This window comes from Haliotis asinina, chromosome 2, assembly GCF_037392515.1.
Source record: "Haliotis asinina isolate JCU_RB_2024 chromosome 2, JCU_Hal_asi_v2, whole genome shotgun sequence".
Lineage (NCBI taxonomy): Eukaryota > Metazoa > Mollusca > Gastropoda > Lepetellida > Haliotidae > Haliotis > Haliotis asinina.
Window position 1 is genome coordinate 63801175 of NC_090281.1, and position 18119 is coordinate 63819293.

The 18119-nt window shown below is 37.9% G+C and overlaps 1 protein-coding gene across 2 annotated transcripts in view; it reads right to left on the reverse strand.

Annotated features, from left to right (window-relative positions):
- The window catches only part of LOC137274118 (cubilin-like), a 53497-nt gene extending 43443 nt beyond the window's left edge, over window positions 1-10054 (reverse strand). Inside the window, exons 1-9 of one of the 2 annotated variants that reach the window (XM_067807121.1) lie at window positions 9785-9984; window positions 5801-5879; window positions 5450-5583; window positions 5110-5259; window positions 4535-4619; window positions 4136-4278; window positions 2276-2422; window positions 1756-1837; window positions 1423-1544 (exon numbers count right to left, since the gene is read on the reverse strand). In XM_067807121.1, the coding sequence (XP_067663222.1) occupies window positions 1423-1544; window positions 1756-1837; window positions 2276-2422; window positions 4136-4278; window positions 4535-4619; window positions 5110-5259; window positions 5450-5583; window positions 5801-5879; window positions 9785-9887 (1045 nt within the window). In that variant the 5' untranslated portion in view covers window positions 9888-9984. Of the gene's footprint in view, window positions 1-1422; window positions 1545-1755; window positions 1838-2275; window positions 2423-4135; window positions 4279-4534; window positions 4620-5109; window positions 5260-5449; window positions 5584-5800; window positions 5880-9784 lie in introns of both variants that reach the window. The other variant, XM_067807120.1, reaches the window with a different exon arrangement.
- Between the last annotated feature and the right edge of the window lie 8065 nt (window positions 10055-18119).

The following is an 18119-nucleotide window of genomic DNA, read 5'->3' on the forward strand; positions in this document are numbered from 1 at the left end:
GTAAGTTGGACGTTGCTTTCACTACTTATTGTGATCATTATGAGCCCTTATGGAAAGGAGGGTCACCTGTCTACGTAGGCAGCAAAAGTACTTAAGTCCCCATGGTTCCTAGTATGGTGATCTATCTTCAGTCGTTGGCGATCTAGTGCTTGTCTCTGTGTTGTCTCGTCATGCATAGTAAAACGTTTTAGGTTATATTACTAGTACTAGTTTTACATTTATGTCTGTGATGTTATAGTTGTTTTACTTATCCTTTATTGACAGGTTTGTCTTTGATCAGTATTAATATGTACCTTGATTTTGTCACGATATGGTGATATATGGCCAAAGTGACGTTACACTTCACTCATTGGCCCAATCCTTTTGCTATGCCTGCAAGAACTGAATCAGATCTAACATTTAGAGGGCCGGTTAACGTTTACGTACACATGGGCCGAGGTCACCCCCAAAATGCCCTATGAGGTTGTGGTCATGGGATTCTGTAATTCTCTCAATCAGAAGATACTGAATAGTAGCGTGTGCTGTATGAGACCTGGAATTTACTTGCCGGGACAACTCCCTCTGACGGTCAGTAATTGGAACCGTGTGAATCCTGGAGATTTCGACTCGGTGTGGAAAATCATTTGAATTGCCATGAAGGCGCACAAAGTTAGATTTCTCCTGTGTGTGGGATGTGGTTTCCCACAGTATGACACTCAACACCACCATATCAGTCAACCTAGGTGAGACAATTCTGGATGAAACATTCATTTCGACGTCGACATACACGGACACTTCCATTATGCCACTGAAGCAGAAATTGTTATTGAACCATACGCTTCACAATCAAACGCTACTGTACTACTGGACCCGTCGATATCGATGTAGGCGTCGCAGCACATGTCCAAAACAGGGTCAAACAGTTGCTGTGACAGTTGGATCGCGCAAATAACGAACCTTGATGTACCTATCCCGCGTAGGTATGGTAATCAAGGGTCTACCACTTTGAGTCCCATCTAAACTGGTTTGCTGATGTCACATGAAGCACTATTTTGTCATAAACTCTGTTGAACACTGAGGTGACAAGCAGTGGAAGACGTCCAAAGTCAATGTTTCAATACATCAGTGAATCACGATGATAGCTAAAAATACCAATGACCCTCTAAAAGCAGAACGGGTTGCTTACTATTCCTCAAAAGTGCTCTGCATTCTTTCTGCAGCAACACGATGGTGAAATTATAAAAATGACGTTTGAAAAAAAATTCATGTGAGATTATCATCTATCATCTTATCATCTGTTTTGGTGAGTATAGGTAAAAACTACAGATCATGAATATTACCAAGATTACATCTTTCTTTGTTACCACATGAAAGTCAAGAACTCTAGCTACTGCTTCACTCGGTTCCCTGAGGAACACAACATGCATCAGAAGCTTTACTTACCATCTCTAAACAGCAGATAATCATTCACGCACGATGGCACATTTTCCAAATCAAGAGACAAAAGTTTCACCGTGACGGTTCTACCTATCGGTGCATTAATAGTCCACTGACAGTCCAGTCCACTGTAAGGAAAACGAAAAACACAAGTGCCAAAACAAAAACACAAGTTCATCCATATTAGTTAAACGCAATACAAGCATATTTTCATTTGGTGATATTATTGTCAAGGCGAAGAGTGTCTATCTAGATGGGTATACATCTTTTGATCTGTCGTAAACCGGCCTGAATCATGCATTAATTTACATCAAACTATTGTAAAATCTCTTTACTCACTTCGCGTAGTTGTTTGGATAGCCAGGGGAGATAATCATCATTGGACTGTTAACTGCGGGAAGCGTGACGTTGCACGTTGTTGCTGATAATGAAGAAGAGTAGCAATTATGCAACTTCTGTTCGCTGCTCAAGGATAAGATGATCTTGTGTGTGTGTGCGTGTGTGTGCGTGTGTGTGAAATATAAAGTAGGTACACCACGTCCTACGTGAGAGGCGACTCAGCTTGTCGTAAGAGGCGACTAACGGGATCGGGTGGTCAGGCTCGCTGACTTGGTTGACGCATGTCATCGGTTCCCAATTGCGCAGATCGATGCTCATGTTGTTGATCACTGGATTGTCTGGTCCAGACTCGATTATTTACAGACCGCCGCCATATAGCTGGAATATTGCTGAGTGCGGCGTAAAACTAAACTCACTCACTCACTCCTACGTGAGATTTCACGTGAGATATTTTATCATCAAATAGGAACATTAATAATTATCATCTTTCCGAATAGCTGTAAGTTTACTGTATACACACCCGGAACAGCCTTATATAGCATTTTGAAGCCTTTGTAGATTTGCGAAGAATCAGTTCGTAGCTTAACTCTCAAGCTGTTGACACCGCTGTTAAATACAGGTCTTTCGTTCCCACAGAAAGTTCCGAGCTGGTAGGATCCTGTAGTACCTATAATAGAACATTATACTATCAGCAATGTCAGAAATGATGATTCTCCGAATTCTGAATGCCATCTTTAAAGCTGATGGAGACCAACAACCACGCCTTTTCCAAATGTCAGCGTGTTTTCATATCAACATGTCCAATTGTTTACAGAAACCATTGGAATTATGGCAGGAAATCTTTTTATTGATAAAATTGTTTGTTTTCATGTTAATGAATGTTTGAATTTGAACCAACGAGTGGAAAGTGTGTGTTAAAATGGTGGAAGAAACGTTACACCCCGTGCAATACCTGGTAGCAGGCATGTAGACACGTCTACAGCATCCGTGCAAGCTGACGCTAGAACATCGACATCAACATCAACATCGACATCGACATCGACATCGACATCGACATCGACATCGACATCGACGTATATGTTAGAGCAGACAGCACTTGGAGAGGGGAGCAAGTGTATGAAGCCTCCGTATACCAATGTTATATCTACTTCTTCACCGAGCGTACGACAGGACCCGTGAGCGTTACATCAGGCCTTGTTTTCGAGAAAGGCAGTGTTTGGGAGGACAAGACGTTATTGTACCCACAGTAGATTATGTAAATAACCCCTTTTCGGGTTTAAAACAGAACGGATTTGGCCTGGTTTTTCAACACGATAAGGACACACCACGCGTTTGTCAGAGGAATCTATATGCGCTACTATGGCTCGCAAGATCCTCTGACGCGTCACGCGCTGAAAATGTCTAGGATGAAATAGATGTACGTTTGCGAAGTCATGCGAAGTCATGCGAAGTCCTCAACAGGGTTGCACAAACTCGGCCAAAATCATCCTCTGAGATGAGATATTCTTCCCTGTCATCGACGTATTATGGCCTCAGGGAAATGAAGCGGCACACAAGCAAAACCGCAAAGCTGATTCCCACATGTGTTAAAAGATATTTCCACTATCCAATTCATGCTGGTACACAGTTATTGAACGGAGAACTTTGCAAAGACACGAACTAAATAGCCTTTTGCTTGAGTCTGTAGAATGTCGTTATCCTCATGTATATTATTTCTGAAGTCAGGAAGTCATCGTGACTGTCTTTGACATAATGAACAGCTTACGAGAGTCTATTTTCTGTAATTTGTTTTAATACTGATTAAGTGATAATTATTACTGGATCACAATATATAGAGTTTTGATTGATAGTTATTATGGGTCACATTTCGTATCACATATTAGTATTTTAGAGGGACTCTATTTAAGATAGCGCTTTATAGTTGCCTCAACGTAGGCGCTCTTCTGCATACCAGTATGTGTTTTTGACTGTTTGATACTTCGCTGTAATGCTCAAGAATCAGTGACTGTGCATCCAGAAGGCTGGTGTATACATTGTACACTGATTTACCGGAATTGTCATCATTCGGCCTATTCTACATTAGTCAATGTAGTCAACATTGACCTACATCCAACATCGGCGTGTTACATTCAGTGTAACTGTTTCTCACTCTCGAACCAAGACTTTGGTCCGTTGATATCATATTTTTGACCCATTACTTTCAATTTCACTCAGCTACATTGTACTAGAAACCTCTATTGTAAATGTTTGTATCTTGCTTTTTTGGTCAATACATAATATTGAAAATGTTAGACTTGTCAGTGTTATATTTTGTCGGTTCATAGGGGATTTGTTATACATTTGTCACGGCAATTTTTCAGCTTTACACGTCACAACTTACCGTATTGACCGTTGTATACAGTGACATAATCCCTGTTACAAATTCCGCCAGAGGAGCTGCTCTGAAGTACCGAATCCACTGTAACCAATTGAATGGTTTGGTTTTGATGTTCTGTAGTAATTGTCCAGGTACAAGTCTGACGCCTGCCAACATACACATTCATTTTGAAGCGCTATACAAAAGATCCAAATATGCTTGCCGGATGATGCGAAAGACATACAAACGTATGGCTGTTTACAAATGTGCATGCGTAACTAGGCATGAAGTAAAACGTTGTTGAAAGCATAGTGATCAATCAAATACACCCACTCATTTGCTTTATGCAAAATTACACGCTAGACAACAAACCCAAGAAACTCAAGTACTTCTTTTAGCTGATAAAGTAATTAAGTTACTCACAGGAAGTAGGTGTTTGGGTATCCAGGCGAGTTAAATGTCTTGCCAACAGAAGTTGCAACGAGAGGTACACCACAGCTGCCGGCACCTGGTTGTGACAAAGAACAATTGGTATCGCCCGTACGATTCATGAAGATCATTATGGGCAACTTTGTAATTTGTACTGATTTTGAAAGATCCAGGTGATAATCATGCATGTTGCATTTCGTGAAGTAACGCAGCTGAATATTCAGTAAACGGAGGAAATACGCCACCATTGCAAGAACTGCTTCATTTTGAACAATGTTTGAGAGATCTGCATGAAGTAGTCATTTTGGCTTCCTGAGTGTTTCAAATGTTTTGATTAAGACCAGTGTTTACTGATCCGTGATTTTGACCAACTTCAAGCGTCTCAAAACATTAACACCCAGTTACATTTACCTGACCACATCTGTTATAACCTTCTGATTCAAGCCGATATAAGTGTCTTGTCAAGGGGAAATGGAGAAAACGACCATGTTTCTAATTTAGAGATTAATGTTATATGCAGTTAAGTTGTTAGAATACTGCCTCATAGCCAGGTTCGTGTCTATACTCACCAATTTTCTCATAGTATCGAATTAGAAAACCACTTCTGGTTCCGCTGCCATTGGTCCTGAACACTACATGGAAATGCTGGTCAACTTGGATGAGAATATTCCATCTGCTTTCTCCACAGATTCTACGCGAAGAATCTTTAGTTTGATTTCCTGGTTAGACAAAATGACAGAAATGATTTGATAAAAATGTGAAATGTGTATCCGTATTAGTAATCTTGTTTGTCAATCTCGTTTGATGCGCCACAGTGATCTCATTAATTATTTTTGGGGGAACAGAAATCAATAATATTTATATCATAACATCATTATGAAAATGGGGTTTTCAGCCCAACTACTTTACCATTATTTATGACGTCTATGATAAGGACGTCATCTGCACAGGTAGAGGAGTATCCGATTCTGGAATACACCATTTCGAGCACAACCTTGTAGCCTCTTGTTGCAGGATAGATGTCCCAATAACAGTTTTCATTGCTGTAAAATAATGATATTTGGAACTGAAGGAAATGTCATGTGTAAGCCTAAAGACATAAACACCTATGTCAAATATCAGTTCATTATATTAATTCTGCATTGCTTACATGTCAAGGATAAATATACAGTCACGTACTACAATAAGCATTCAACAACAGACATGAACTTTTGGACTATTCATGAGCATTCTACTGGTGAACAAATCATTCCCACATACTTTCGGTAGTTGCTTGGGTAGTTAGGAGATGTGAAATTCAGCGGTTCCCTCTGAGCATGGAGTGTGACATCACACGCACCTGTAAAACGTTCATTGTATGGTGTGTTTGCAAATGGCTTCTCTTCATAAACTTGAAACAATGAACATTATAACTTAGGGACAATGACATTTAAGCGACAGGTCATTCTTACCGGAGTAATGAAACTGCTGACATGGTATTGTATGACGTATATACGGAAACGTCCAATTGAATTTTTTTATCTCCTAATTAGGACTTAATTAGGAGATAAACATCATGTGTTGGCCAATTTCCGGGTGTTATTGAGTATTTGAAGCACAGGAATGCATTTGGAACCGACGGCGTCAAATACTCAATAACACCCGGAAATTGGCCACCACATGATATTTATCGACATTGTAAACACAAAAGTAAACCAAAGGGGTTTTAGTGTCTGAACTCGTTTACATCGAATACGGACACAGCAGTGAAGTGTCATCAGCTGGCCGTTTCAGCTGGTTCTCATTGTAGCATCTGGAGTTGCTCATTTGTGACGTCATTCTAACTTTACGTCACAATATGATTTGAATGACGTCACTACTGTTGATGACACAACAAAACAATTGTTTACGTGTCAATACGCGGTGAATAGTCTTTCAGTTTCAGGGAATCTAACACCGATGCTTTTCAACCAATCAGATTACAGAACACAGTAACTTTTGGTTTACAATATTTCCTATTTCCCTGTAAATCTAATTATCTGTACATCACTCTGCTCTGTACACATCTGTTAACTGCTTCACTTAATCCGTGTTATCATTGTTTTCATAACTGCATTTGATCTGTCCTCTGTGTTTTGTTTGTATATACATTTACTTATCTTCTTCCTGTAGATACTGATATATATAATATGTCTAGATCTTGTACTCCTGTCTCTATCACCCGAAGAATGAGCAAGAAATAGTCCAGAAACGTTTCGTTAGACAATAAAAACACGTTGTCATCAATATACTCGTCTTTTTATATTCACCAACTTCTAAATGCTTCTCAAGAATCCGCATACAGTGATGACGCAGGCAAATGAAAACCAATGCCAATTCAAAACGCTGCTCCAATCACGGTTGAGACAAAGAAGGCGACCATCCTGCTCCGATCCAGTACAAACCTCTAAACTAATGAGTCCTAATTAGGAGATACTAAGCATTGATTAGGAGATACTAAGTCCTAATTAGGAGATATTAAGTCCTAATTAGGAGATACTATGCCCTAATTAAGAGATACTAAGTCGTGATTAGGAGATACTGTGTACTAATTAGGAGATAATAAGTCCTAATTAGGAGATAAAAAAAACCAGGCTGTGGTACTAGGTCGCTTCCGTACGCATAGGTTTACACAGAGTATCCATACATGCTGTTGATTACCTAATTCCATCGTGGTAAACAGCTTTCGAAAATAGTTCAGTAATGGACAAAATAGTTGAGTATTATTTCATACAAAAGACGGTATATTTTACAGTGTCCGAACAGTGTTGGGGTCCCGTACATGTCAGCAGAAAGTATGCCATGGAAATAATTTCATATACTCCGAAAACTGTGAGTATGACCATCAGTTGAAGTTGGTCAGCTTTCCCAGACATCGTCGTGGCATAACTCGTATCATAATGGTCTACTTGTATTATGCAACGAAAAATAAAATACAAAGGTTCAGCGTTGTCACCCAAGTGAAATATCATGTCCATGAGTTCTTGGAATTTCTATAAAACCATAACCGGCTGGATGAAAGGAATAAATGACTAGAGCTGTTATAGCCATACACAAAACCGGGTTAGAATAACAGCTGGGATCGACGTTCACTTCGTCAAAGTAGCGGTAGCTGAGTTGTTGTACGCTTTCCAAGGACATAAACCCTCACACCTCAGCACATAAGGGTTTAACCCTGAATAGGAGCTCATTCTTCAAGTCGTCTTTATCAAGTGAAAAAATAGTATTACTTAGTTGGATGTTGCCTAAAATACTAAACCGTTTCTGAAAGATACGGCGTTCGTGTAAAATAAAACCAATGAAACACTAAGAATGAAGATTTTATGGATATCAACTTCTTTATATGAGAACACAACGTCATCACCTGATGAAGGAGTAAGCATTAACTCCGAAACGTTGTGTTCTCATATAAAAAAGTTGATATCCATAAAATCTTCATTCTTATGCATTTCACTTCTAAATGCCCTTCAAAGACTTCACGTGCACTATCACTCCAGCAATGAATACACGCTCCGGCTCTGTACCCGCCCCATTTAGGCGCTTGAGGACCTTTCTGTTGACTATGTGTAAACCGCTCTCTTTCTAACACGCCACTTGACGCGAATGAAAAGGGATGCACAATCCTAACGTTTCTTAATAATTCGGCCCACGGTCCTCGTGAACTTTAAAAATTACATGCTCTCAGATGCAAATTCTTGATTTTTGAAGGCAAACGGCTCCATTTATCTAGTTTATAATTTCATATAAATATTTTCCTGCCATGTTTTTTTAAAGGAAAGGTTCTGTGTTCAAAATTGCAGCATACTTACATAATGTTCTGAACTAAACTTTACATACATGTTTAGACATATCGGTATGTATGCAAAACAACTGTTCAGCTTAAGCATTGCTACGCAATGGATATATAATTATATTCACCTAAAAGTCCAGTAATTGCACATGAACTTTGCATCAAATTCAAATGCATGAATGATTTTAACTCTGTAGTATATTTAAATTTAGCTGAATACAGAAACACATGATGCTCTCATTTGACAGTGATGCCCCAAACGAAGTCTATGGTGTCCTCGATGGATCAATATTATCATACAAAAAAAAATAGGGTAGGATTATGAATGAATGTATGTAGGATAAAATAATAGGTGTTGCGATACATTACTCCATGTTGCGAAACATTACTCCATGTATATATATCTCGTGCTAGCACCTTCAGTGAAACACTTGAAAATAAATGGCATTTATGATATATTACAGGATGTTTAAATACACATAGTAAATTTATTAAAAAATAAGTTAACATTTGCTTCTGACATTTGGTGGGGTAGCTTGTGATTGAAGCGTCCTCTCGTCACTCCACAGGCCCGGGTTCGATTCTCCACATGTGAACAACGTGGTGTTGCTGGAGTAAAGCTAAACGTGTCGTAAAACTTAACTTAATTTCTGACCGACTGTAATTCTGTACCTCGGGAAAGTGCTTAACTATTACCGCCTTTCGGACCACATATATCAGATTATTCATGGACTAGACTGCCCAAACAGAATGTTAACCTCTTCGACGTCGGACCACTCACATCAAACATATACTTTTCCTGTTTGGTTTTACATGTGTTGTGTTTTTATGTAACGCATTTTATACAACGACGGACGAATTGTCAAACCCAAAGATAGCATTAGTCAGTACCATCAAACTCTATGTTAATGGCGTTGTCAGCCAGACTTTATGATTTTATTCACCTGCTCACAAACTGTATGATATGATATAATTACGCACACATATAGTTATTTAATTCCAACTTTATTTCCAATCAGCGGCTACAAATATATCCTCACTGACTGAAGCACTATCAGCCCTGTGCGTTAACATTTCGCAATATTGAGTCCGCCATCTTGTTTTGATAGCCGCTATGCAGTTTCTCCAATTTGTAGTTTACAAATGAGCTATTGAAGAAATGAAATTACTAAATATAATACATTTACCAGGAAGGTCTAAAGGTTATAACACATGTGCCTTGTCTGTCAAACTTAAATCACCTGTACTGACCGTAGGTGTAGTTTGTTATGCTAAATATAGAACTAACAATAATTCGATCGATATTTCAATGTAGTTTGACCTGAGGAACGAAAGCGATTATTGTTGCAATATGTGCGAAATGGTTAACATACATTTTGGCAAGTTGTCACATGATATATAAAATATATGTTAGAACCATTACATATCACACTCACCTGAGACCAGCGTCCCATACAATAACACACATATTCCAACGAAACAAGGTATGTTCATAATGACATCCTGCTGCCGTCGAGAGCTCACACGAAAACCTGTCATTAATTGATAACCCCTCAATGTAACTGTGAACCTGGACTGGTAAAGCTTCAGTGAAAAGAACTTGAATAGACTGCAACACACTTATACGGATGTGACCTACATCGACGTCACGGTGGCAGTTACCAAGGGCGTCCCACAAAGCAAACAGTTCTATGAGATAACGAAATGATATTGTTAGGTGGGTCAGCACAGACTTTGTCAACATGAATCACTCTGTGTTGCTCATATTTGTATTTTGTAATAACTACATGTTTTGTAAGGGCTTGTGCTTGCTGATAACCGGATTTATGACAAAAGAGAAAGGACAGGGCAAAGAAACTCAATGTATGATACGCTCTGTTTTCTTTCTATTGTGGTGCTAGCTGAGATCCCTGTCACACCTTGGAATAGATTTTCGAAGCTCTCTTAGAGCCTAGACAGTGGTAAGTTAATGCTAAAGTATGTCACGACTATCTTAGCGCTACGAGAGCTTCGAAAATAGTCCCAGGTCTTTAGCTAGATACCCACAAGCTCAAACAGATTGTTAAGCGGCAGAATGTTTAATGCACGTCATTGTCACTCACCTGCAAAGATCGATGCTCATTGTGTCTATTACTGATTTGGTAATTTAAAACCCGTTGCCAGTGAGATTGAATACAGGGTGTCAGAAAACAAACGTGCCTGCGTTGTATGTTAAGATCACGCTCCAACGTCTTTCAAGTTTGTCAACATAAGATAAGGGTTGAACTGTGTACGCTGCATTGTCAACAATTCGCTTGTGGGTTGCATACGGTAATTTTGTGTATAGAGAGAACGTTAAAAGGGAACTGCTAATCTGATACCTGTCACAGTTCAGACTGATGTTTTCCCTTATTCGTAGCGTCCGTATGTAATTAATTGCATGCTAAATTGCTGGTTTAAAGTTATGTTATGTAGATATGGTATTTGCTTACTGTTACGTGTGAAATGAACCAATGAATGATTGAATTCGTGTGGAGACATTTAGCAGTGTATCTGTATATAGTTATCAATGTATGTGTGTAAAATCGTCCACAGCTTTGAAAATACAATGTGAAATAAAAATAACTGAATATCTTCGTTGCATTTTCTATCTTGTAAGAAGTTAAATTCATGCACACGGATAAATTTGAGCATGTTTATGTTTTTCGTTCGTTCTGTGTTACTTGCATTGAGCAGTTTTCCCCATGACAAGTAGATAGACAGTTTCATTAACAAACGTTCTTAGGACAATGCTTGACTTGACGGAATTCGTTAGGGCACAATGATTACAATTTTAATTACTGATTTGTGGCTTATAAGTAGTTTACAGACAAATCACCAAACTGTCTCAATACAATATAATATAATAGGCATTTGCATAAAAACAGCAACAAGTTCATGGGAATTCGTACTTGAGTGTTCTGTTTTGTCCCTATCTGTCAGCGCGACATTTACATTACCTCTCTCATCGTCATTGACCCAAAACACATATTAGAGTGAGTGAATAAGTTTTGTATCGGTTTTGACAATATTTCGACATGAATAATTTCAAACACTGTATCCATGTGGGGAACGTATTATTAAAATTTACAGATTTGATAAACAGCAAACGAACAGCCATGATAATCTGCTGAAATTAATATTGGATATAATTCCTATCATAAGTCTACATACTTATTTTATCATCACATTGTGTGGCCTGGTATACACACTGATAGACAAATAGACAATCCTGGTTCTGTAGAGAGAGAGAGAGAGGAATTGCAATGTTATCATGCACAAGCTTTGTTTGGATGGCATCAAAGACACAATGGTATAACTACATAATCCCTTCATAAAAGGGCCTCTAGTATGGTGATCTACCTTCGGTTGTTGGCGATCTGTAGCCTGTTTTTATATTGTATTGTCTGAATAGTGATATTAGGTTTAACTTTTCACGCTAGTTTTACTTCTTATTGTGATATTCTAGTTCTTTTACTGTCCGTCGTCGACAGGCTTTTTACCATATACATCAAGTCCTTTTTTCAAGAATGTTCTCGTCACGATATGGCTGCAATGCCGCCGATGTGACGTTAAATATTAACTCACTCACTCGCTTCATAAAAACGGCGTCTCTTCTTTAGCGCATCTGTGCTTTTCCGTGAGTATTTTTCAGTTCTGATGTTCAATCAAAGCATCGTCAAACTGGGAGCGGTTAGCGGGGAGCGGGTGAGCTCCCTATTTGTGATCAAATACTGTTGTTTAGTCCAATAGCCAAGACAGAGCTGATGAGGAATCTGCAACTTTGTTTACATTTTGCAGCTGTATGTTCTGACTGGAAATGTTTTGATATGTTCATTACTATTTGCTATCTTTTTAATTGTTATTGCACCGTATACAATAAAGTTAATGTGATATGACAATTCTATCGATCATAAAGGGTTTAGGTTTTGCTTTTTTTGATTTTTGACAGCGGATTAAGTGTCTGATATTTGTCAACCAAGTCATCGAGCCTGATAACCCGATCTCCTTAGTCCTGTCTCACGACAAGCATGGGCTGCTGAAGAATAATTCCACACCATATCTTCAGGTGCTTATAATGTATGAATAAATGCTCGACAGCAAATACTATTTAATTCATTTTTTAATCTCCTCCCAAAATTCTTTTGTGAAATGAAGACACCGTTCTTCATTTGTGTTCATAGATTTTCGAGATGAATTTGATTCGAGAATGTCACCTTCGTCAAACGCACAAGCACTCGCACATGTACGTGTAAAACACACAAGCCGCATTGATTTTTTGAGTAATGATAGACTTTCACCGTTTAGAAGATGTGTTAGGGTTAGAGTGCTAGGACATGGAGTTATCATATGCTGTATGTTTGTTTTGAAACTGATTACAGCCTGTTCTTAGTCATCGGAAATGTTAGATTTCGACCGCACAAATTATAATGCCATGAAATCAAACTAAAGACACGCATCAAGCTTTTCCTATAGTGTTGGTCATATTTGACATTTATGTATTGCTTCACTGATACAAAAATTACATGCACTTCACGACAAATTATTCGTGCATTCGAGCAGACCCATATTTGCTATCATAAACATAATCACTCGATTGTTCAAGTTCCTGAGCTACAGGAGCAGTTTAGTGAAAACTTTTGATATTTGCACAATGACGGATACCATTGGTGCTCATCTTTGGTCATAGCACATTGAAATCTAAAACAAATATATGGTGTACCGGATGGATCAAAATACTAGTAATCATAAAAAAGAAAACCTTGAAACTTATTTACGAATGGCTACATGAAGGTTAAGATAATAGTTGTTGCGATATATGTCTCCAACTGTATACATTGTCTTAGCAACTGGTGAGAAAATAGGATCTGGCCATAAATATTTCATAAATCAAACATAATGGTAATCTGGATACTTGCGGCCATCTGGCAAATTGTATTACAAATGTATAATTGGCAGTTTCCACGTAAGACTATCATGACATTACTTTACCCCCAAATTATGGACGAGACAGGCGTTAGTCCAGTAGGCCGAGTAGGCGTGCTTACTGATATAGACCGGCATATCTAGGCGTGGCGGTTTAGGGACTACAGATCTTTGACGGTTTGGTCCTGCACATTCTGACATATATAAAAGGGTGAGTATACACAGACTGTTTATGAATTCTTGTTTATATCTGTTTCTGACAGAGTTTAAGAATGTTGTACTAGTATTTGGGGATTGTCCTTAATAATTTGTTACCTGAGCGACAACTACACCGAGAGTCTAAACAGTAGAAATGGGTGATTCCTATCATATTCTTCACGGTTTGGACTGGGTAAACAGAAAACGGACCTCTGAGGCATTGATCCACTAAACTGAGACACATTCATTTCCAGTTTGTTTTTGGCTATGCCTAAATTGTGCACGATGTTGACAATGCTGTATTTAATCGCATATTATACAACGCTTTTCACATACAAATATAGCATGATCAAACACTATAACAATATCAGTCTAGCTGAAATTCCGATAATTTCATTTCTTCTTTGAGAAAATTCTATTGCTGTCTTTTCCGTACTCTTAACAAAAGTAGAACTTCATACTAAAGGACAAGGTATGATAAGGGTGGTTTTTGGCCCACTAACAGAATTGGCTGAAAACATGTTATTTGTCTAGAGACAAGCTAGCTTTGCATAAAAACGCTATATTTTATATGTTCTGAGCTGTAATTTTTCTGCATAGGGGCCCAAAATGGGTTTTATCAGTTCCCATGAAAAATAACAAGAAGTCTGAAATATCAGTGTGTCATAATGGCTTATTTACAACTGTTATTTTATTTACATACATATTACAGCAGTTTTACGACAGGTAGTCATGCTGAAAAACATGTCAATGTCAGTCATAATGTTTGAACTTCAAGGGGCCCAATTAGGGTTGCAAAACATTGTTAATTCAATTACTGGCAAATTGTGTCCCCAAAACTCAGTCATTATTCAGAGCAATCTTTGCAAATGTAATCAATGGGTCCATTGTACAACATGTAAGCATGATACCAATCGTGTTGCACTAAGAATCACAGGGGCCTGTTTTGGGTGAAGCTTCATTTTGGGCACAGCTTCATTCTAACAAATAAGTGGTACAAGTCAGCATTTACAACCAGTTTTAGCAAATATACAGTTACCATCTCAATCATCATATGTTATTACAATAGCCAACCATGTTGCACTAAAAATCACAGGTCTTGACCTCAAAGGGGCCCATTTCGGGTGAAATTTCATTGTCAGTGCAGGTTCATATTAACACCATGCACATGGTAATGTCAGTATTCAAAAGACTTCACAGAGTAATTATTCACTACTTATCCACTTTAAAGATATAAAACATCCACTATTACTCTTCATTCACACAGTCATCAATCTCAGTATCTGATTCACTCTCAAGAACCGCAGTATTCAAAAGTGTATAAACCTAAAGTAGATCAAAATGTATAAAATATGAATTTAAAATATTGGGAACAAAGGCAACTAGACCGACTTGAAAAGGTGAATGGTCAGTGTCTTAAGAAAAGATTTACATGATGTTAATTAAAGCTTGTTTCACCAGTGTTGTAACATAGATTACCAAACTTAAGAAAAAAAATACAATATTTGGATTTGACGTGAAACAGTTTAGTTAAACATTGTAGGCTTGATAAACAAACTTTGAAAAAAAGAAAGAAAAGTTACATGGATTTGAACCTGCATGTCTTATAACAAAAGAAACCTATAGTCCACTATTGCACCCATTAGGCTACATATTCCTTTGCCTTCCTGTGTGAATTTAAGCTTATATATTACACTTTACAACTATGTATGACTTGACGTCTGCTTGAGTTCATCACCTGCTAGACCTTGATACAATGTTCTTATTCTAGCTAAAACATCCTTCTCATACAGTTAAGTGTAGTCATTTTGGTTAAATGAAATCTAATATGTCATTGGAAACATCAAGGTACATAAGTTCTTGGAAAATGCATATGTTTATACATGGCAATCCTGTTGAATGAGTGTTATTTTGACAGTGGCAGGTGACATAAGGTGTTAGATACACAGATGACAGAAAAACTATGATCAAATTCTTACATAATAACAAACATTTTCACCTTTACAGTACTGCTTGATCATATTTTGAAAATCTGCTGACATCTTCTTACTTTTCTAGCAGAGACCAACAACCAAACACCAACGTTTACCTCTCATAAATCTGCCTTGTGAGTGCCTTATGATATTGAAAATTTTAATAACGATGTTTGATATGTGTATTTTAGAGCACAAAACCATTCAAAATATAATCTATCATGGCACAGATGTGTAAATGTGATGGATTGTTTTTAATGATGTTAGTTTATGTCAATGTTTATTTTTTTAGATGTTGTATGGGGCAATTTCATAAACCGAAAAAATGTACTTTTTTAAAGATTTTGATGTGAGCAAAAGCGTGACCCACTACAATTTTTTAGGTGTACATTCTATTTTACTCGCTTCATATGTGGTGAAAAAATTGGGATGGGTCACGCTTTTGCTCACACTTTTCTATCACTCTGAAAATCAGAAAATGTAGGTTTCTAGAAGATATTGTAAAATATGTCAACTTTGAAGTCTTCAAAAGAGGAAAACTAACAACACTAAAAACATAAAAATGCTATTGGAGGTAACGTCAACAATTAATTTAGCCCTTTTTATGCTAAAATTAACATGTAAAATTTTGATAATCATGACATGTTGTGGGCCAATAAGGGCCTCTATCATACCTTGTCCTTTACGGTTGAACAAAAATGGGAGATGTATCAGTCATTCAGTGTTGATGACAGTGAATGTTTTGTGAGTGTATCACTACTCGCACTTCCTTATGACCATAGTTGTTGTACAGTGATCTTTCTTGAAGGATAATTGGTATACAACGTGAGATTTGCATGTGCATGATTTTCATTTTCGAAAAAACAACACCCGACCAGAAGAAAACACTAAAAATGTTTGATGCAAGATAAGTGTCAGAATAACGGTCTACAGTGATTTGTGGAAAACCGTGACAATGATACAGTAACTACGTTCTGCCCGTGCATCCCCAGCAGTGTGGTTACGGTGGTGACTACGAGAAGTGATGATGCGTTCAACAGATTGCACCTTTGAAAAAATTGTTAACGCTTATTTTTTCCATCTAAATTTACACTTCAGATTCCCTTCTTTTAAAAAAGTATAATTTAAGAAAACAAATTATCTGTCCTAAATCATGACGTTTTCTCCTCGTGAAATCATTGTTCTGCAGTATGTTTTTTTTTCCATTTGTGTCTAATACAGAGAAATTGTATGAATAACTTGCTCGACGGACCGGACGCCTTAGCGCATAACATATCGCACATACCAATACCGGTGACTTACAGGTTAAACAAACGAATGAAGCAAAATTCCGGTGGCGGATAGTTATCGCTTTTCTTCACCGACACCAGCAAGGCGTTAACATTGCGCAATATCGTGACCGCCATCCTGTTGAGATAGGCGACAGGCCGTTGCTCCACTCTCTTGTTTGTCATTGAACAAAGAAAGCTACCATATATGATATATTTCCTGGGACAGTCTCAAATGTAAAATACATGTGCCTTGTCTGTCTATCATTTAAAAATTCTGTCACTTGTAATTGTCGTAGGTGCAGTTTTGTATACTATATGTAGATCCTATAGTATTTCGATTGACAAGACATCGAAGTTTGACCAAAAGAAAAATAATCGATGTTGTCAGGTAAGATATTGAATGTATGCCAGAATGAATACACCTGAGACCAGCGGTCCATAAAACAACACACATATTCCAACGAAACAAGGTATGTTCATAATGACATCCTGCCGACGTCGAGAGCTCTCATGCAAAGTCGACATTAGTAAATCATCTCACAATATAGCTCTACAACTTGTTTAAGTACTTCCTTTACGTGCACACTATTGGTCAGGGAAGGCTCCAATGAAAAGAACATTTAATAGACTGCAATACGCGTATACGGACGTGACCTACATCGACGTCAAGATGATAGCCGCTAAAGACACCTGACAAAGGAAACACGCATCTAAAATGGTAAACAGTGGTATTTTGTGGGTCAGCACAGACATGATTCAGTCATTGTTGCTAATATCTATATGTTGTACTATATACTCGTTTCTTGAGGGGTTGTACTCTACTGAATTTCATTACCATAGAGTATAACTGGTACCAGGATACATAGAAACAGGATTAACTGGTAACAAAGGAGGAAGGGCAAGGTAAAGAAAATCTCTGTAAGTGTGACGTATTATGTTAGTGCACATATTCTGGGAAATTGCGCAATGCTTGGTTTGTGAGTCATACAGGTTTTCCCTATAACTGATTACTGCCGTTTGATAACATAGGGGTGCGAGTTCGGGTAGTTGTGCGAGTTCGGATACTGCGTTACACTGGGTATGTTAACGAACGAACGGACAAAGGAACATGCAGATTTGTCTCTTTTGTTGGTTATGGTTGTTCGGAAACATCAAATGTAATTATCTCTCTTTAGCAAGACGGTCAAGCATGGCAGTGTCATAACCCATCTGTAAAGATCGATGCTCATTATATGAATCACCTGCTTGTGTGGGTTAGAATTGTTAATTCAAAACCCATTGTCACAGAACTAGCATATATGATGTTTAAAAATACAAATATTCCATGTGATAAAGGTGTTATTTATTCCCGACCAATGCATTGATCTGCATGGATGAGTTGCATT